The 21,571-nt window shown below is 38.7% G+C and overlaps 2 protein-coding genes across 21 annotated transcripts in view; both read left to right on the top strand.

Annotated features, from left to right (window-relative positions):
- Nucleotides 1-3,109, top strand: part of LOC108703029 (leucine-rich repeat flightless-interacting protein 2-like) — a 72,618-nt gene extending 69,509 nt beyond the window's left edge. For 9 of the 20 annotated variants that reach the window (XM_018238931.2, XM_041578407.1, XM_041578405.1 and 6 more), the window contains one exon: nucleotides 308-3,108. In XM_018238931.2, coding sequence (XP_018094420.1) covers nucleotides 308-2,289 — 1,982 coding nt within the window. In that variant the 3' untranslated portion in view covers nucleotides 2,290-3,108. Of the gene's footprint in view, nucleotides 1-307 lie in introns of all 20 variants that reach the window. The other 11 variants (XM_018238920.2, XM_018238921.2, XM_018238917.2 and 8 more) reach the window with 2 other exon arrangements.
- A 5,721-nt stretch (nucleotides 3,110-8,830) lies between these two features.
- LOC121398878 (leucine-rich repeat flightless-interacting protein 2-like) lies at nucleotides 8,831-15,131 on the top strand. Its single transcript, XM_041578412.1, has 4 exons — nucleotides 8,831-10,610; nucleotides 11,819-11,898; nucleotides 12,860-12,964; nucleotides 13,554-15,131. Exons 1-4 carry the CDS (start codon nucleotides 10,460-10,462, stop codon nucleotides 13,662-13,664), a joined length of 447 nt encoding a protein of 148 aa, XP_041434346.1. The 5' UTR covers nucleotides 8,831-10,459; the 3' UTR covers nucleotides 13,665-15,131.
- The last annotated feature ends 6,440 nt before the right edge of the window (nucleotides 15,132-21,571 follow it).

Here is a 21,571-nt window from a genome sequence, read left to right as displayed (position 1 = left end):
TCCTTGGCTTATAGACCTAAGCTGTATTGGAAGAATAGCTGTTTTTTCTAGAGATTTTGTACTAGTATTTTTTTTTATTTTTTTTTGGACAAGCTGGACCTGCTTCGCTCTGCTCTTTAGCATTCTTCTCCTCTCTGTGCCAAATGGTGGTGTTTATTCTGCAATCTCTTAATTGCTGCATTTCTGTTACAATCAACAAAGCAAATATTTTCCGTTCCTCTTCTTTCCCTCAATCATTTCCACTCTGTGTTGGGGGTGGGACTGGGCTGTCAGAGCATTCCTCAATTCTCTATACATGGTCTTCCAGGCAAAGCTGATGAATCTGATGTGAAAGAGCAGGAAATGTCTGTGGTGAGTCAGAGGACTCAAGCTGAACATGAGCAGGAAAAAGAAAATGAACCAGTGACTAAGCAGGACACAGAGAAGGAACAAGAAAAGTCTGAAGAATTTCCATTTCAAGCAGAAAACAATGATGTCACAGACTTTCAGAGAATACAGGAACTTACTAGTGAGAATTCTGTTGAGCTGAAGCAAGGTCCCTCAGCTGATGATAGTTGTAGCCAGATTAACTTTGAGAAGAGTTTAGGCCAGAAAGGGGAAGATTGCAAAATTAGTTCAATTCACCAGGCAAGTGAGGAGGAGGGAGGGAATGAAAATAAGGTGAAGAATATAAAAGGTAACGGAACTATGTTAGAACATATTTCTGTAGTGGGTGCTGAATTGGCACAAAATCAAAGAGGTAGGAGTCCAGGAGAAAGTGAAGTCTTTCAGGATGCTCTTGATTTTGTCAAACAAACCCAAAATGTAGCTGATGAGTGTGTTTGTGAAACCGCTTTTAATGTAAGCAGTGATATGAAAGATGATTTCAAAGACCAAAAGGCAGAGAACATGGAAGGACATCATGAAGCTTGTACAGTAGAGAGCACAGATGCAAATGGTGATTCTGGAAGTGAGGGTACAGTAAATGTTCAAGAAGAATCATCATCACATTCTCCTTGTGTGGCATATGAAGAGAGTACTGAGCAGACGAGCAGTGATAGTGAGGAGTTTTGTGAAACAGGAGAAAACTTTGAAATCAATGGATCCAAAGTGGATCATGAAAAACAAGATGGAAATGTAATAGAGTTTACACCAAATGAAAGCAGCCAGAACATGCAAGTAAAACAGGAAGCAACTAAGACTCTTATGGAAAATGAGTCTGAAGATCCAGAAGCTTTGCCTGCTTTAGAAAGTGGAAGAGAGACTGGAGGTGGAGATAACAAGGCTAATAAAATAGATGAGTTTGAAATCTCTACTCATAAAGAGGAAGCAATTAAGACTCTTAAGGAAAATGAGTCTGAAGATCCAGAAGCTTTGCCTGCTTTAGAAAGTGGAAGAGAGACTGGAGGTGGAGATAACAAGACTAATAAAATAGATGAGTTTGAAATCTCTACTCATAAAGAGGAAGCAATTAAGACTCTTAAGGAAAATGAGTCTGAAGATCCAGAAGCTTTGCCTGCTTTAGAAAGTGGAAGAGAGACTGGAGGTGGAGATAACAAGACTAATAAAATAGATGAGTTTGAAATCTCTACTCATAAAGAGGAAGCAATTAAGACTCTTAAAGAAAATGAGTCTGAAGCAGGGGAGATTTTTCCCCCCGAATCCCAAACACTAGTTCCAGAAAATGAATCTGTATCTTCAGTGGCCTGTGATAGCAAGACATCAGACGATGGTCAAGAATGTGCTAATATTACTGATTGCACAAACAGAAAGGTAGACAGTGAGAAGCTGGAAGATGATTTAGTGATTAGCAACAGTGAAAAGAATGAACAAATTGACTCTACTCTTGATGCTGGTTTGGAGAGCAGCAGCAAAAGTAATAATGAAATTGCTCATTTAAATGAAGGGGAAGATGTAGTTCCTGAAGAGCAGCAGGACCAACAGGAGGGGGCTCTGAATGAAGCTGATAAAGAAAAGCAGCTGACACAGAATGCTGATGAAAATGAATTCAAACTAGCTCACACTGAGACCTTGGTCACCAAAGAAGAAGAAGAAGTAGAAAATCAAGAAAAAGATGACTTTGAGGATGAAAATCATGGCAATGAAAATGTCAGTAATGAGGAGGAAGAGGATCACGATGAAGAAGAGCACAATGGACCAAGTGAGAAGTACCAAGGAGAGAGTGAAATACGATTAGGATCATCTGTGGATATGACCTCCAGTAGTGAAGATGTGCGATCTGAGACTAGCACAAATAAGTCAGTCAAACCGGGGAAAGTTAAAAATAAAGAGGATTGTGTGATGTCTTGAAAGAGAGGGTTCCCCCCCCCCCAAACCTTGCTGCATTGTGACACTCCTGCTCATTAAATTGCACTGAATGAAGATTTGTTTTGCTGCAAAAAAAGGATTTTAGTTATGCTTTAAAAGAAATCTGCCCTAATGGTTTGGGCAAAAAAGATAAATGTACTCTCTCCTGCATCCTTAGTCACCACAAACCTTCATAGGCTTGTCCCTGTTTTACTGGGCCTTTCTTGAACTGCATCAAGGGAATTCTTATTTATTTTAAATACCAGTCACTGGATTATTTAATGTAAGCGCACATTCAGTGACTCTGAATGTTGTGAGACATATTACCTATCTATAAATGTGAGTGCATGCGGCTGTAAGGCACTATCTCTATTCTCTATTCTGAGTGTGTATATGTTTATGTATCTGTACCTACACACATTCAATTGTGTACAAATAAACACACACACACATTCACTGCAATGTAATACTGTATAGCTGAGATGCCTAGACTTTGCCAGTGTCAGGCCTAATTGAACTGAAGTTATATACTCTGCACATTATACTCAGCATTCACTTTTCTATAAATCTGAATAATGGGTGATCTAATGGAGTTTTTCCATTGCTGTATGTGGCCTGCTGGTCACCAGAACTACTGCAATATATACCATGTGTACCACTGCTGTATTAAAAGATAGGCCTACCCTCTTAAGAAGTTAAACTACAGTTTAATCCAGTTTTATAATCGACCAACTCTTATGTATATGTACATATATTTAAACTGTGGGAATTTATAGTTGCTATGGTTATATACCAATAAAATATATATATATATATATATATATATATATATATATATATATATATATATATATATACCAATATTTCATAGACCAGCACTCCCTTTGATGTGAAACAGAAAATCATTTATTGCATCTTTTCTCCAACGTTTCGGTCCCTTTTGGGACCTTTTAGGTCCCAAAAGGGACCGAAACGTTGGAGAAAAGATGCAATAAATGATTTTCTGTTTCACATCAAAGGGAGTGCTGGTCTATGAAATATTGGTGTATACAAGACTTACCGTGCACCCCAGCTTGTTTCAAGATTGATTTTGGAGTGCGGATACTCATTTGGAAGATATATATATATATATATATATATATATATATATATATATATATATATATATATATATATATATATATATATTAAAATTATTACATGATTCTATAGAAAATGAATATGAAGTGGTGAAGGCACTAAAATATGTTCACTTAACACAGTAGTGTGATATACAAGGTTGTTAATAGACACTCCATAATAACTTCACCTTGAGTAGTATGAATGGACAAAATGAGTGACTGAGTTATTAATCAAGTACCTACTGACTACTGACCAGTGCTTTGAAGGCAAGTTGAGAAGAAATGGTTGTGTTCTGTAATGTTTGTTGCATTGCAGATCCATTATCTCTTGTTATACTATTGCCCTGCTCATTAACATTCCATGGGTTCCAAGGGGGTATCATTTTGAAACAGTAAAACATTCCATTGGCTGCATTAAGGTGGCCATACACGGAGAGATCCGCTCGTTTGACGATGTCGACAAACGAGCGGATCTCTCCCAGATATGCCCACCTTGAGGTGGGCAATATCGGGCTGATCCGATCGTAGGCCCTAGGGCCCAACGATTGGATCCTAACATGGTAACGGGCGGTCGGATCGCGGCACCGCATCAACGAACAGATGCGGCATCGATCCGACTGGATTTTTAGTCCCAACCGATCAAGATCTTGCGGCCAGATCTCGATTTGGGAAGCCCGTCGGGGGGCCCCACACACGGGCCGATAAGCTGCTGACTCGGTCTGTTGGCAGCTTTTATCGGCCCGTGTATGGCCACCTTTACTCTGGGTTAGGCTGCTATGACAGGCCTACAATTCAGCATATTGCCTTTGATAAAATGAAGTATTTGACTTGTAAAATTGCTTAATGTGTTTTAAGGACCAAGTAAGACTAATTGTTTTTTCGAGGACAGGAACATGCTAAACATAGTTATTAGCTAGGGATGTACAGCAATTTTAATGTATGTTAATCTTATAATATTTCCTTAAGTTATATGCACACGGAGATGGATCTAAAAACACTTTTTAGACACATTCCCATGGCTTTGCTACCAGATGATCCGTATATACTTATTGCTACCTGGGGATAGGTGGCCTCACTGGTTTATAAATATTGAAAGAATGAGCATGGTTTGGATCTGCTAAACTGTATATAATGAAAATAATGCAATTAAACATTTTTTTATTTCGAAACTTGTCTGTCTTACAACATTTGTGAAGCATACAATAAATAACAGAATGCATTTTAAACCACCTCTGGGTTTGATCACACTCTGTATTCGTAGCTATTCCACAAAACATAATGCACTATAAATAATTATATCTTCGGCTTTCTGATTAAATTGATTGGTTGCCTGAAGATAGCAGATGAGTTCATTAACAATTAATGGTTTCCAGACTTTGTGTGGGTCTCACTGCCGTTTGTTAGCACACAAACTAAAATAATGTGCCAGACAATTGAACTGAACAAAGGAGCTCCACAAAGGCTATGGTTTTTGGCAAATTACATTGCAACAATTCCTTCCTGTGTATAATGGTTTTACTTAAATTCACATTTAACAGATTTCTTCCATACCCCACAACTTTAAAGCCTGTTAGATTTTGAGATAAGTAAAAGTTCATTACGCAGAGGCTTTGCAGTGGACTGTATATTTCTTTTGATTGCGGTCATAGGAACCAGAAGTAGAAATATGCATAAAGGAAAGCTCTACCCTGAACAATGTAGGTCTCTATAAAAATATATTGCATAAAACCACATGCAAAACCATGCTAATGTAAATAAAAATCTTCATAATAATATACTTCTTTAGTAGTATGTGCCACTGGGTAATCCTAAATAGAAAATTACAATAAAGAAATAAAGGCCGCCCCCTGGGATTGTATGATTCACGGTGCACACAAACATACCAAACAAACCCTACATGTAAGGTCACATGAGCCAATTAACAGAGAGAGTTGTGTCTTTTGCTTCCTCACTTCTTCCTGTTAGAGTTGTAGTATTTCTGGTCAGGTGATCTCTGAGGCAGCACAGATAGAGTCACGAAATGGTGGTTCAAGGCAAGAGATGTAAAAGGGCAATATTTATGTAAATATATATTCCAGTTTGGTAAGATTCTTTAATATGCCACTTAATTTGATATAAACTATCTGTTGCTTAAGTTTACTTTCTAGTGGTATAGTTTTCCTTTAACCCTTATTTAATGAACTGATGTTGAAAGGGGGGTGTACCACCTCTTTAAGGTAGGATTGTTTAGAGAAGCAAAATTGTTGCACATTATACCGTATAGATGGTTATAACAGGATAAATGGAGTCACGTTTTTACGTTTAAATAGACACTGTTTACCTACTCAATAAATAAGGATTGTGTTGAAATGTCTGCTTCTTCTTTTGTTTATGTGTGATGTATATACACACACACACACCATTGTTTGGTCACCTTGGCTACAGGTCCACACCGCACACTCAACACAGCAGTTATGTTTGTGAATTGTGTGTGTGTTTTATATATAATTATTATATACAATTCTTATAAGTAGTACTGTACTATAGATTTATATACTGCAGCATGTTAAAGGCTATTCTTCATTCACATCAGTCTCTGCCCCAATGGAGCCAATTAACCTCCCTGCTATATATTTACAGGTCTGGGATCAATTATACTGATTGCTTGCGACCTGGGGCTTTCTGAATAAGGGGGTTTTCTATCATTTGGGTCTCCATATATTAAGTCTTCTAAAAAGAACATTTACACATTTAATAAACCCAAAAGGTTTTTTTTTTTTTGCCACCAATATGAATTTATTCAGCTTAGTTACAATATGGTACAAGGCACTGATTTATTACAGAGAGAAAGGAAATAATTCAATGTTTAGAATGGTTTGCTTAAACTGGATTGAAAATAATTGAGAGCTGTCAGGGTAACAGGTTTCCGGATCAGAGATCCCATAACTTTATTTATATTAATGTATGTGTTTAATGATTATGTCCGGTGAACAAACCTGCGGACTGTTCAGTACCGAGGCCTACAGTATTTCATATTGAGCTTGGAATGGACCCAGGTGACAAAACACTTGGAAAAAAATAACTAAATACAGAAGTCATGCAAATATATGGAACTAAAACCTGAGCTTCTAATTCACAGAAAACACTTTTGAATGCACAGGAGAGAATTAAATGGTCAACAATCCCTTAAAGGAATACTGTCATGGGAAAAAAACATTTTTTCAAACTTATCAGTTAATAGTTCTGCTCCAGCAGAATTCTGCACTGAAATCCATTTCTCAAAAGGGCAAACAGATTTTTTTTATATTTTAATTTTGAAATTTGACATGGGGCTAGACATATTGTCAGTTTCCCAGCTGCCCTCAGTCATGTGACTTGTGCTCTGATAAACTTTAGTCACTCTTTACTGCTGTACTGCAAGTCGGAGTGATATCATCACCCTCCCGTTCCCCTCTCCATCAGTCTAACAACAGACCAATGGGAAGGTAACCAGATAACAGCTCCTTGGTAGATCTAAGAACAGCACTCAATAGTAAAATCCAGGTCCCACTGCGACACATTCAGTTACATTGAGTAGGAGAAACAACAGCCTGCCAGAAAGCAGTTCCATCCCAAGTGCTGGCTCTTTCTGAAAGCACATGACCAGGCAAAATGACCTGAGATGGCTGCCTACACATCAATATTACAACTAAAAAAAATACACTTGCTGGTTCAGGAATGAAATTTTATATTGTAGAGTGAATTGTTTGGTGTAAACAGTGTAATTTAGAAATAAAAACGACATAAAAATCATAACAGAATCCCTTTAAGAAAGGAAAAAGCTATGGTTGGCCTTTGGTGTTACAAGCAATGGTGCCCCCTAGTGCCCACTATAAAGAAAACTCCTATAGTTTAACAGGTCCTGTTCTTCATTACTGGGCAAACCAATTAAGTTTCCAAACACTGTAGGGTATGTTATAAAAAGTAGCCAAGCACTGTAGTGTTTGCAAAAGGCTGATTTGCAGTAGTATAAACATTGCAACACAATGCAAATCTGACAAAAGAAGAGTTTGAAATAATTTCAAATAATACTCATTGCACTGGAAACATTTTAGGAGAGTTTACAAGGAAAAGAGAAATGATTATTGTTTAGACTATACAAATGGTTCTGCTTTGATTTCATTAGCACATGGCATTACATACAGTTATATTTTAAGTCTGGACATTATGCACAAAAATTAATACGTACCCCATATGTAATAGAAGGCACTAAGTTTGCCCAGGAGCAGTAACAACCAATAAGATGTTTGATTTGAAACAGGTAACCAGTAAATTCGACACATTAATTATTGGTTTCAGCTCGTGGGTAAACGTAGTGCCTTTTATAACATACCCCAGTGGACTTCTGTGTGTGGCCTGAATGGATCCCAGTTACTAAATGTCGCTGTGTTTTGGGGGGGGTGAACAAGGTGGGTCATATTTACTGCACATTTCTGATTTCCAGCACAAGCATTTGGCTCTTGTTGTTTGTTTATATTTGACCAGAAAATCTTTTGTGTTTGTTGTTTTAGTTTTGCTCAATATTTCTCCATATCTCTATTTTCCTTTCTCTCTCTCTCTCTCTCTCTCTCCTCCTGTTCTACTTTGCACCATTGCTTTTCATTGCCTAAGACATCCGGCTAAAGAAGCTGCTAGAAGAAAGAGAAACTTTCTTGGACCAGGTAACAAGTCATGTGTACTCAAGTAGGGCAGGGGTGGGCAGGCACGGTCTCTGTTAGTGATGGTTGGGAGCAGAGTGTTGTAGTTTTACATCATCTGAATCAATAAAGTTACCTATACCTTCTATTGGCCTAACCTTCTAGTGTAAGGTTAGATTTTGTATAGCTTAACTATCAATATGCATATTTTATCATATATATTTATTTTTTTCTTTCCCAGTTTGTCATTTAAAGGAGAACTAAAGCTTAACTAAATAAGTAGCTAGACATGTTGTACATTATGTTTTGTGCTTCTCTACCAGCCCAAGGCAACCACAGCCCTTTAGCAGTAAAGATCTGTGTCTCCAAAGATGCCCCAGTAGCTCCACATCTTCTTTTCTGCTGATTCACTGCACATTCTCTGTGCTGCTGTCACTTACTGAGCTTAGGGAGCGACACACAATATACATTACACAGAATAGAAATGTCACAGTATAAGGCTGATTAGTAATTAATACAGATAATTACTACATGGCAGCTCAGAAACCAGCACAATTAGCAATGGAACTTAATAATCAGCCTTGTCGCATCAGCTTGTATGACTAACAAACCTCATTTTCTACTTGTTAATTTGTGACGACCCCTAAGTTTAGCTTCTCAACAGCTGCTCGGAGCCCACTGAGCATGTGAGTGTCACAGACACTTTCCAAGATGGTGACCCCCTGTGACAAATTTGAAGTCCTGGATCATTGCTGCTATTGACAAGCTGAAACTTTAGGCTGGTGCAATAAGTTCAGTATATAAAATATGGCATTTTTAGCCACATTAATTTTTTTGGGTTTAGTTCTACTGTAAGCCACTGCCTGGTCACAAGGGTCCATTGGGCCCTGGCAACCAACTCCTCCTGCTAATAAAACTCAAAAGGTGAAGGGAGAAGGCGGTAGCCTGGCAATGTAATTATCTTTTTAGCATGGACCAAACATGGAATAGCTTCACAAAATTGCTGCAAAAAGCATGTTCAGCACATGCTCTATTCACTGGGCTTATGCTGAACAAAGGAGTATACTGCCTGTTTAATCAAGCTTAGCGTGCATGACTACGACAAGACATCTGGGGCATTTGGCAATCATACAACCTTCGGCTTTCAGGTGGAGAAAAGATGTTTTCAGTGTTTTGTGAATAAAAGTGAAGTTTACCTTTCAGGAAGCCCATTTATCTAAATACAGAGAAGTTTCTGACAATAAAACTTTTACCTTGTGTAGCCAAGTGAAGAGAGCTGGATCCAATACTGTGCACCCTTATTGCATTCTCAAATACAGTAGGAAGTCGGTAAACAGACTGACCTATAGTAAGTCTCCCCTCCTTTAAATATTTGCTGGTTCTTCATAAAATAATGAATTATCCTAGGCAAAAATACATTTTAAATTAGCATTGGTAGCAGAGGAAGTATTTTACTTTTAATATATTTCTACACTTGTATAACATGCAGAAAGGCCGGCTTTGTAGAAATGAGAATCAGACACCATGAAACGGTATATTGTAGTGAGTTCTATATACTTGTCCATGTTACAAACCAGTGATGAGAGAAATGTTTCGACAGGTTTTGTGCAAAAAATACGGCAATAGACTCCAGTGGGTAATAAAAATTGACGCAACAAAAAAAAAGTTGTCGCCCCTAGACATTAATGCATTTGGGGAATTTTACACCTTTTTGTGAATTTTCAGCGAAGCAAAATTGGTCACATTAGCCTATCACTATTATTACATGAAAACAATCCACTTATTTAGGCTTCTTCTAAAATAATAGAATTGCAATACCCAACTAAAAGCTACTACTTTTGCCTTCATATTATTCCTTGTTGATGAAGGTAGATTTTATTACTTTGGGATTCTCAGGGCCACTATACTGTAATATTTTACAGGTGACAAATCTGTGCTTATGTTGTTATATGGTATTGCTCTGTGTGGCCCATTATAAAAACATCAATCCCATTGGCTAGCTATGTCCCCATAGTATGGAATACAGTCCGGCATTTTCCGGTATTTCAGAGGATGTTTCCTAAACTTGCTGTTCTACAGTGATGCTTTGGAATTAGATACACTCTGAGGACAGATAGGGCTACATTCCATAGCCTACAACTTCAAATGGAGCTGTTTGCCCCATCCAACCACCAGTCAAGGTTTGTAATGAGTCAGACTCTTGCTCCTTTCACCCTGCTCTTAATCATTGGGAGATAAACCCAACATCGTTACCTGGGAAATGACTTTTCTGAGATGATGTGAGTATGATACTAAAAACAATAACTGCCGTTAAGGTTCTACTTGGCTGTCAGAATAACTCGAGTTCCACTTGGGAGCCCAGAGGTAGCCTTACCACTGTAAATTACATTCCAACTCATGGACTATATTGACGGCTGTACAACTCACCGAGTGTTCTCCTTCCCTCAGATTAAGAGGTTGAAAGGGCAACTTGAAGAAAGGAGTCAAAGGAACAGGAGCCCAGAAAATCCAGAAAGCAGCGATATGGAGAATGGCAGCGACTTGCAACGTGAGCTCACATTCATGCTAAACTTGTTTTACGTAAATTAAGGGCTGTATGATGAAATGGCAGAAAAATGTATTCTAACTTTTCCTACCTGTTATTTTATTGAACTATATTATCCATTGGATGCATGCCATCAAGTAAAATTGCTCACACTGCTCTTCTTTTACAATTTACATAATTTTTAATTTTCTTTCATGTGATGCTTTTTTTTTACACTCCTAATATTAGTGCTCCCTGTTGTCTGGCCCTGATAGAACAGCAAATACTTTCTTTACTGAGTCATGAAGCATCTTTTTTGTTTCTTGCCCATTTATACTGATCTTCTTACACTGAGCAATAGTATTGCTAGCTTCCTGCTTCAGTAATATTAGCTTTTGCTGTTCTACCAAAGCCAAACAGCAGGAGGTGCACTTTCATGAAAATAAAGAAACCGTAATTATTACTCTGAAGAGCACTATGAGTAAAGTGACATTTGATATGTTGATTATATGGCCCCTTTTGCATGAAAGCTGAAATTCAGTTCCCAGGGCTGCCATTGAGAGGTACAGTGAGTACTGCGGTTAAGGGCCTCAGGGCAGAGGGTGGCTCCATGATAGAAAAATCTGATTTATGGTTCCATGCTTGTGACAGATTGGATGGGGTTAGGTGCATTATGAGTGGAGTTGTGGTATAACTGGAGAGTGACCACAGTAGATATGGGGTGTGGCTGTACATGTGAGAGATTTTCTTTTTCATTTGGGCCCCATTTTACTTGTTGGCAGTTCCCACCAACCAGGAGGCCCAGGTGACCAGTGGGCTAATATCTTAGGGGCCCTGCTAACTTAGTGGTAAGGTGCACCATGATAACTGGTGGCAGCCCTTGTCATTGCAATATATAGTGTTCAATAGCCCTAGCTATTTTGGTGCTTTTACATACCTCTCAGCAGAATACATGCCATATACAAAAAAACATGCAGCACTGAGTCAGTAGGAACAAAGTCAAAATATATCCAGCAATAGGGGAAGCAGAGCAATTTCAAGTATTGTATAGAAAAAAACGTAAAACTCTTTTAAAGGAGATTCAAGCACCGGTCTTCTGGCACAATAGTTTTAGAAGAGAGGTCTAGGATCACTTAGCTATATGCTAGGAGACATTTTAAATAATGTCCTAAAATAACCACCATACTGCACAGCAGAGATTTTTTAATACTTATGTTGTGTTACCCCTGCAGGAGATGCCAGCAGACAAATCAGTGACCTTAAATTTAAACTCACAAAATCTACCCAGGAAGTAACAGCCCTAGAACAGAACGTAAGTATTGGCTGGGCCAGCATGGAAGTGGTAAATGTGCAAGGCAAATACATAGTACAACGACTATCATTCATTTTGCAATGAGCTAGCAGCAGAAAGTGAAAGATAGCATTCAATAGCCAGTGTAATGTGGCAATGTTTGTATATTATCACCATGCACTGAATAGCATTTGCAAGTTTAGAAGTCATTTATAATTAAATTATTATTATATTATAATTATATTATGACAAGCAATAACAGAGAGTGACGGCAAGATAACATTCATAGCCAGTGTAATGTGGCAATTTTTGTATATTATCACTATGCGTTAAATAGCATTTGCAAGTTTAGAAGTCATTTATAATTATATTATGACAAACAAGTTACAATAAATACCTGTTTAAAAGGATAAATGCCAAGACACAACTTGTTTATTGTTTAGACAGATTATACACCAGGTAATTTACCGCTTTCTTTTGGGTAGTGGAGCTTGTAACAGGCCTTCTTAACCAATAAGCCTTAAAGGAGAAACAAACCCTTCATAACGAAACCCTACCCCCTAGCCTACAGAGATCTCCTCCCACCTCACCCCCCCCAGCCTAGCTACCCCCCCCCAGCAAATGCCCCTAACTCTTTACTTACCCTTCCGTGCAGATTCTGTCTAGCGGAGTTCAGGGCGCCATCTTCAGTCACTTCGGTAATCTTCGGAATGAGACCGGCGCTATGTAGGGTAGGGGTTTTTTTTATTAAGGGTTTGTTTCTCCTTTAGGGTAAGGCCACTGGGCGTTTTGGAGAGATTTGGTCACCTGGCGACTAATCGCCTCGTCTTTGTGGCGACCAATCTCCCCAAACGCCTTCCCTCACTCTGCGCAGGCTAAAATGAAAAATCGTCTGCGCTAATCATATGCGGTGGTTCGTTTTCCGAAGTTGCCTCACGAGAAAGCACACTCATTTGTGGAAATCACCTTTTATAACCTTCAGATCATCCGGTTAGAAAGTCAGTTGACTCGGTACAAAGATTCCTCAGAAAATGCTGAAAAAATAGAAGACGAATTAAAAGCAGAAAAACGAAGGTTGCAGAGAGAAGTAAGTCCTAAACCCACACTGTCTATTATATATATATATAATATAATATATGTCTGTGCCTTACTAGTGCTGTGGCCTTACTGTGCCACCTCATAAGTGCAGGATGAATTGTATGCTGGTGCAATGCTTATTGGGCCTAAGGCAGTTGAAAATATTAAGGATTCCTTGCATAGAAAAGTGATGCTCTCTGTCCCTTGCAGATGCAGTAACAATAGTTAAATGTGCACAGAGCACTCCATTACTGAACTAAACAGTTGGCACAATGCTTTAAGTGCTATTTAGTGCTGTCTTGTAAATGGACCCAAAAGAAACCTGACATTGACATGCACGTGCTGTTCATTTAGGGGATTGGTAAAGCTCTACTATGATTGGCTGCAAGTGCATTTGGATCTGTTATTTGTAATATGAAATGAAGAGGCAACAAGCACTGTTGATTTTCCCCATAGTTGTTGGGCTATTGTTACAGCTTTGGCTGATTATAGAATTCTATGCAAGCTAGATGTTACGTTTCAGGGATAATGTTGAAAGTGGCTGCATACATGTGTAATGCGTTGCTAATATGCATCTTTTTTTATATTTTTTTTTGCAGCTCCGGACAGCATTAGATAAAATTGAGGAGCTTGAAGTTGGCAATAGCCACTTGGTGAAGCGACTGGAGAAAATGAAGGCTAATCGTAGTGCTATCTTGTCTCACCAATGATGCCAATCCAGAGCTGGCTGGAACGTGTGCGACACCAAATGGACAACCCTGGTTATGCCAACTGACTCGTCATTTTTATTTCTATGACATGTGCCAGCAGTGAGATGCTAATGGACCGAAAACAGGAGTCTTTTATTGCCAATACAACTCTGCTTAACACTTTCACCCCCAGAAGTACAGGCCACCCTTTGAGGTGCACTAGGACCCAGGAGACCAGACTGCATTTCCTTTGGCCTGAGGGTTTTACAAAAGCTTCTTCTGTTACCTCTCCAGTTTGGGGCTAATCGCAAGTTAAGGCATGCCTCCTGTATTTCTTCACAATGCATCCAGAATTAACGTGAGGTCATATTTGATTTTCTCAGATGTCCTTGGGGAAACGTTTGGGAATATTTTGACCTCAGGAATGCTGCTTTGGCCCATATGTATGCTGATTAAGATACCAATGACCGAAAAAAAACCCTATAGAAGCTATTACTATTTCTCTGTTATGCAGATTATTGCTCCTATCCCACTGCAAGTATTAAAGTCACAGTCTTGGGAAAAAAATAAGTTATATTGTCCAGTGGACAGCTTGGATCAGTCCTTCTACTCTAATACAAGCACAATATGACCAGGGTTACAGTTACCTATTTTACAGGGTGACACCTTACATTGCTTACTATTGTTACTGTCTGAAAAGCCTTAAAGGGCAAGTAAAGTCTAAAATAGAATAAGGCTAGAAATGCTGTATTTTGTATGCTAAATATAAACATGAACTTACTGCACCACAATCTCTCCTAGGAGACCGCTCAGCCTCCCCTCCTATAGCAGCTCCAACACCTCTTCAGGGGTGCTCAGTCCGCAGCGTCCCCACCGCCTAACTCAAACTGTGCCAAAGGAATGGACGGCACTCCACTTGAAGAGGAAAAAAGTCTTTATTGCAAGCTAAAACAGGGATCAAAGGCCCTACGCGTTTCGGGATACAATCCCTTAATCATAGGAGTGGCTACACTATCATTTTCCTGATTTTGTAACCCTTCAAGCCTTGCATTTTAAACTTATTTCAGCTGCCTGCATTGGAACGTACCCCATAAGGTTATTGATCATTTATAATATATGGAACTTTGTTTCATTTCCTGTTTGTGGACACACAAGGAAACAGCTGTCCTTTAGTTCCATAAGGGATTATTTAGTATGTGAGAGTGAGTGCATGTTAGCAAGGGTACTTATGTTTGAATGATTTGAGAGAGAGAGAGAGGGAGAGATTCATCTGTTTAATACTGTTAACTTAAAAGCCATTAGAAAACAGAAATGAGGTTTGTGAGTTTTGTTGTCATCTTGTTTCTGGGCGACGTGGCCTTATGTGCTATGTGCCCGCCTCTAGGTGAATGAGCTACAGTTCTATTACTGCTTCAGTCACTGGGGAATTCTCTTTCAGGTTTAATTAAAAACAACAAAAATAAATAAATAAATAAATGCTTCTCTGAATACATTGGAAAAACTATAGACTGTTTTTTTTTTTCTAAATTTGTGAAATCATGAACTTTTGGCTGATGGTTCATGATACAGAACTCTAGATAAGGGACCTTTCCATAATTTAGATCACAAATCAGTTTGCTAATAATGTTGTATCAGCATATGCAAGTGTCTGTGGTGCTACACTAGCCCTTAGAAGTACACACATCTGCAGGAGAAGCTCATTCAAATACACACGCTGGGGCAGTGTTATGATTTTACAAGCACTGATCTAGTGCACAGTTTGTAGGTGCATATTTGAAAGGGAATGTTCACCTTTATGTTAAAGGAGTAGTACACTTAAATTCACTGGGGGTGCCAAATGTTAGTACAGGTATGGGATTTGTTATCCATAATGCTTGGGACTTGGGGCTTTACAGATAATGGATCTTTCCGTAATTTGGATCTTCATACATTAAGGGGGGGTTATTTATCAAGGTCCGAATATTTTTAAGTATTTCTAACATAAAAATCCGGTCAACTCAAGCCCAAATGGACCTTATTGATCATTAAAAAAATTCAAAAAGATTTGGTCGGGTAAAAATCCAATAACTTCTGAGCTTTGTCCAAAAAATACACATTTTTTTTGTACTTTTCCACAAATACTATGAATTTTCTGTCTTTTTGGCCCAAAATCCCTGAAATTATTGACTATCAGTACAGACAGCAGCGCAGACACTGGGACCTTCCCCATTGACTTATACAGGACCTCGAGAGCTTTGAGATGCCGGATTTTCTAAGTCGGACTTTTAAGACCATCAGGCTTTAATAAATTCCGAAAAAATCTTTTTTTTTTTTTTTTAGTCCAAAAACTACAATTATTCGAATTTCAGTTATTCAGAGCATAATAAATAACCCCCTAAGTCTACTAGAAAATCATGTAAGTATTAAATAAACCCAATCAGCTGGTTTTACTTCCAATAAGGATTAATTATATCTTGGTTTGGGTCAAGTACAAGCCACTGTTTTATTATTACAGAGAAAAAGGAAAATATTTTTTATAAAATTGGATTATTTGGATAAAATGGAGTCTATGGGAGATGGCTTTAATTTGGAGCTTTCTGGATAACGGGTTTCCGGATAACAGATCCCATACCTGTATAATAACTGCTTACCTGTATAATAACTGCTTACCTAATACCCTGGGTCAGTACTCCTGCTATCAGAAAACCTCACTGCCCTGGGAAGCTGTAGAGATTGATCCACCACAATCTTCTCCCTCTTCTGTTTTCTTTCTTCTGGGTACGGGCAGGTGCATGCCCAGTAGTTTGAAAAGTCTGGCTATTCTATTTTTTTTTTTTAGCTAACTGTTAGGGGCACATTTACTAATGGTTGAATATCAAGGGTTAATTAACCCTCAATATTCGACCTTCGAAGTTAAATCCTTCGACTTTGAATATCGAAGTCGAAGGATTTAACGCAATTTGTTCGATCGAAGGAATAATCCTTCGATCAAACGATTTTCCAAATTGGCTAGAAAGCCTATGGGGACCTTCCCCATAGGCTAACATTGATGCTCGGTAGGTTTTAGGTGGCGAAGTAGGAGGTCGAAGTTTTTTTTAAAGAGACAGTACTTCGACTATCGAATAGTCAAAAGATTTTTAGTTCGAATCATTTGATTCAAAGTCGAAGGTCGAAGTAGCCAATTCGATGGCCGAAGTAGCCAAAAAAATACTTTCGAAATTCAAAGTATTTTTTATTCTAATCCTTCACTCGAGCTAAGTAAATGTGCCCCTTAGTGTATTATAGAATGGCCTGTTGTATGCTACTTTTCAATTGGGCTTGATCATTTATTTTCTATAGTTTTCTAATTATATTCCTTTTTCTTCTGACTTTTTCCAGCTTTCAAATGGGGGTCACTGACCCCCATCTAAAAAACAAATGCTCTGTAAGACTACAAATATATTATTATTGCTACTCTATATTACTCATCTTTCTATTCAGGCCCACTCTTATTCATATTCCAATCACTCATTCGGCTAAATGTATGGTTGCTAGGGTAATTTGGACCCTAGCAACCAGATAGCTGAAATTGCAAACTAAAATAACTCAAAAACACCAACGATGAAGCATGAAAACCAATAGCAAATTGTCTCAGAATATCACTCACTACGCCATACTAAAAGTTATATTACAGTTGAATAACCCCTGTAACTGTGTATGCACCTGCCAGTAATAAGGAGAAGGCGTCAGAAGCTGAAGAAGTTGGAGACAGTGGACTTCTGCAGCAATAGCACAAGATGGTGCAGTTTTTATTGAACAGGGGCAATGACTGGGGTATCAGTTAAGCCATTTTAATAAGTGGGGTGCCAATCAGGATGCATACACATGTCAGAACAATACAATTCAATTATAGTAGTTTAGATGAGGTGGGCAATTGGTGTGTTTCTATAAGCGATTCTAAAAAAAATATATGTTACAGCAGAAAAGAGCTTTGCTTCTGACTTGTGAGTGTTGCACAGGAATGGAAGGAATAAGTGCACAAAATGTTGCGAATAGTGTGTATGTACTAGTGAATTACACACTGGAGGAAAGGGTATTTACACTAAAAAGGGTATAGCGATTGAAACAAAGCCTACCTTCATTTATGTAGATACTCCATTATCATTGTGTTCCTTGTCTTTTTCCCCAAATTGCGTTGAGCTGTTGCAAGCAGATGGATCAGTAGTGAAGAGCTTAGGTTCTGGCTCCTTCTAAAAACTGCTGCAGCACTGAAAGGGTTAAACTCCGGAGCTCTAAAGGCAGTAAACAGCTTAAAGTTAAAAGTACATGCAAAACCACCCCTTTCTTTGGGTTGAACTATATAACAATCAAATGCACAGCAGACCTGCAGCGGTTATAACCTCCCATACTGCTGGAAGACTTCTGTTTTACCAGGCATGTGTTTCTATTGATTCAGACAGCCTCCCTCCATGCAGGTTCATTGGGGGGTGTTTGACAGCAGGGAGGAGTGGTCAGTTCTGGTAGAACCCTGGAGGGTCTCCAGTCTGACTCTGGGCCCAGTGGTGTGATGGGTGTTCTCTTTGGATCTCACTGCATGGACTGGGTGCATGGACTGGTGAACTTGGAGACAAGAGGCCATAACAAAAGGCCAATCACTTTAAAGGGAAACTATCATGAAAATGTAATATAAAATGCATCATACTGAAATAATAAACTTTCTAAATACAACCAATTAAATATTCTGTACCGTTTCTGTAATAATCAAGTTTATCTTCACTCTTCCTCTCTCAGCATCTGTTTCTCTTCATTGTCTCTTCATTCAGTAGTTGGGTGTCAGATATTCATTCAGTTAGATCCAATCTATCTAATAGGAGAGGCTCCTTTTGTCTAGAAGATATATTCGAGCTCACTCTATTAAAATCACCAGACATCATGTCTCTCTACATGCAGAATTTGTGCAAAAGGCAGTTATTTTGTTAGATTTTGTTTGTACTGGAATCAGTTATTTGAGTGAACTCTAATACATCTGCTAGGAAAGGAAACCCCCCTATAAGATATATTGGATCTAACTGTCAATGACTATCTGACACCCAACTGCTGCATGAGGAGAGAATGAAGAGAAACAGATGCTGAGAGAGGGATAGTGAAGATAAACTTGATTATTTCAGACACAGTACAGAATATTTGAAAGTTTCTTGCTTTAGTATGATGAAGCTTATATTACATTTTCATAAAAACTCGGTTAAACTACCAGATTGGTTGCTCAGTGAAGAGCTCACTCCTGAGCCTTGGGGCAGAATACATATTGTGAGATTAACCAGTTACCTGTATTGTGAGTATCTAATAATGACTGCCATATGCACTCTAATGAAAAACATGGCAGCCTTCACACAATGACCAGCAGATGGAGACAGAGCAGCACAAGGAAACTGGCCCTTTCCACATCTGACCTCAAAATGCAGAACGGCACCTCATCTTGGTCTTTTTATTTGTAAAGGTTCTGCAAAAGTAATTCTGCTCAGTGAACCTTATTAACTATTATTTCACAATTATCCACATGAAAAAAAATTGCACCGCGAGACAAAAATTTTTGACGCCCATAGACTTTAATGGCCCTCAGCAACATTTGCCGGCGGCGAATTTTTGGCGAAACAAAACAGGTCAAACTCACCCATCCCTAATCAGAATGTACCAAATGGAATGGATATTGGAGTGCTAGAGGAAGGTGTAATTGGAACAAAAAAAGAGAGAAACCAAAGAGAAAATATCTAACTGTGCTGTGAATAGAGAGAATCTATGGGACATGCCTGTACAGCAGAGAATAAAGTCCATGGTGCTGCCATGCTGATACAACATTGAAAGAAAGATGCATTTATAAGAGTGAAGAACCTTACTTGGTGTTGCAGGAAATCATTTGTGACCATGAAGCAGCAGTATAAGGGTACCTGGGCTGCAAAATCCAGAAGGAATCGCCCACTCAACCATTATAGGATTTCAGTGTGAAAATTAAAACTGGATAAATAGATAGGTTGTGCAAAATAAAAAAAAATATTTCTAATAGGCAAAAATGTAATGTATAAAGGCTGGAGTGACTGGATGTCTAACATTACAGAACACTGCTTCCTGCTTTTCAGCTCTCTTGGCTTCCAGTGATTGGTTACCAGGCAGTAACCAATCAGTGACTTGAGGGGGGCACATGGGTCATATCTGTTGCTTTTGAATCTGAGCTGCATGCTGAGGATCAATTGCAAACTCACTGAACAGTTATGCCCCATGTGGCCCCCCTTCAAGTTGCTGACTAACTCAGAGTTAAAGAGCTGAAAAGCAGGTGTTGTGTTCTCTTCTGACATCTGCCCACTCCAGCCTTTATACATTACATTTTTGGCTAACTATATTATATTAGAAACATTTTTTATTTTGCACAGCTTATCTGTTTACACAGTTTTTATTTTTACACTTAACTGTTCCTTTATGAAAAAAAAAAGGTTTATCAATGTGAAGAGGACAATATGGGGGAGTAGAAGGGCAGTTATGTGGGTGGCACATACATAATAAATTGTATTCTTTCTATCACATATTCATTTTATACTAAGAAATGCCTCTATGTTCCAGAAACAGAAACTGTAGCAAGACGTGTGCCATGGACAGTCTGTAGGTGCTGAAAGTACAGTAGTTGTGTAGAGGAGCAGGGAGCGGAGATAAGTTGTGCCCCCCATTAGTGCTACCTTATTACTTGATAGAACATATCGGCAAAACAAAGAGGAGCAATGAATGTTGACTGTAGGAACATGAAAGGGCAGCTGAGAAGTGAGAGTTGGAAAAGAAGTATATGAACCCAGTGAGTTAACATTACAAATAAATGGGATATAAAAGAAGATATTAGCTGTGCAAGTAGTTGGTTTTCCCACAAGAGGGCATAACAGAGAAAGGCTAGTCAGGCAGACGTGTATAGAGTAATATACTGGCACCAATGGTTCTTCAGGAGGTGCTGCTGCTTCTGTCAGTTCCATGTTCTGGCGGGAGCCTTTGCCAGTAACAGGGAATTGCTAGCATTTACACTGGCTCAGTAACTCATCTGGATTTAGTTTCTGTTGTTCAGCACTATCGGAAATGGAACTTTAAATTCCCAACAAGCAAACACATTAAAGGAGAAGGAAAGCTACGGAGGTATTTTATTGCCAATAGATTAGCTGCAATAGTGCAAGCTAGAATGCTATATTTATTCTGTAGGATGTTTTACCATACCTGAGTAAAAAGCTCTAGAAACTCTCTTGTTTGTTTAGGATAGGAGCTGCAGCATTAACATGGTGTGACATCACTTCCTGCCTGAGTCTCTCCCTGCTCTGGGCTCAGATTACAGTAGAGAAGGGAGGGGGGCGGGGGAAGACGAGCAAACTGAGCATGCTCTTGCCCAGGGCAATGAGGTTTAAGCTGAAGGCAGGAAGTCTGATACAGAAGCCCATGTGTACACAATAGAAGAAAAGAAATACAGTGTTTCTTTTGACAGGGGACTCAGAGCAGCACTACTTTGGGGTTTACTGGTATATTTAGATGGACCTTTCTGATAAGGCTTACTTAGTTTTAACCTTTCCTTCTCCTTTAAGGCATTACTTATCCTTTAAAACACAATGAAGTCTCCCACTATGTAATTATTTGTCCTTTAAGTAAGTTGTACTCATTTTGTGCTTAGTGTGATATTAATATGATATACATTATTGCACTATGTAGCACATGTTAGACTGCAGGCTGGACAGCCCGTATCTCAGCTGATAAATAATACAACCAAACTTTAAAATCTGTATTATTCCTTCTACTTATATCTGATACCTAGTGATATCCTCATTTACATATGTCAGTGCGTCTATCATTTACATCATGGAAATCTCACTGAATGACTTATTTCTGTATGTTTTGTGTGTATTGGAATTACATTAAGGACCCCCCCCCCCAACTGACAGCTCAGTTACTCT

The sequence above is a fragment of the Xenopus laevis genome, chromosome 9_10S (genome assembly GCF_017654675.1).
Source record: "Xenopus laevis strain J_2021 chromosome 9_10S, Xenopus_laevis_v10.1, whole genome shotgun sequence".
NCBI lineage: Eukaryota > Metazoa > Chordata > Amphibia > Anura > Pipidae > Xenopus > Xenopus laevis.
The sequence above is the reverse complement of the archived record's forward strand: the minus strand, read 5'-3'. Positions and strand labels throughout refer to the sequence as shown.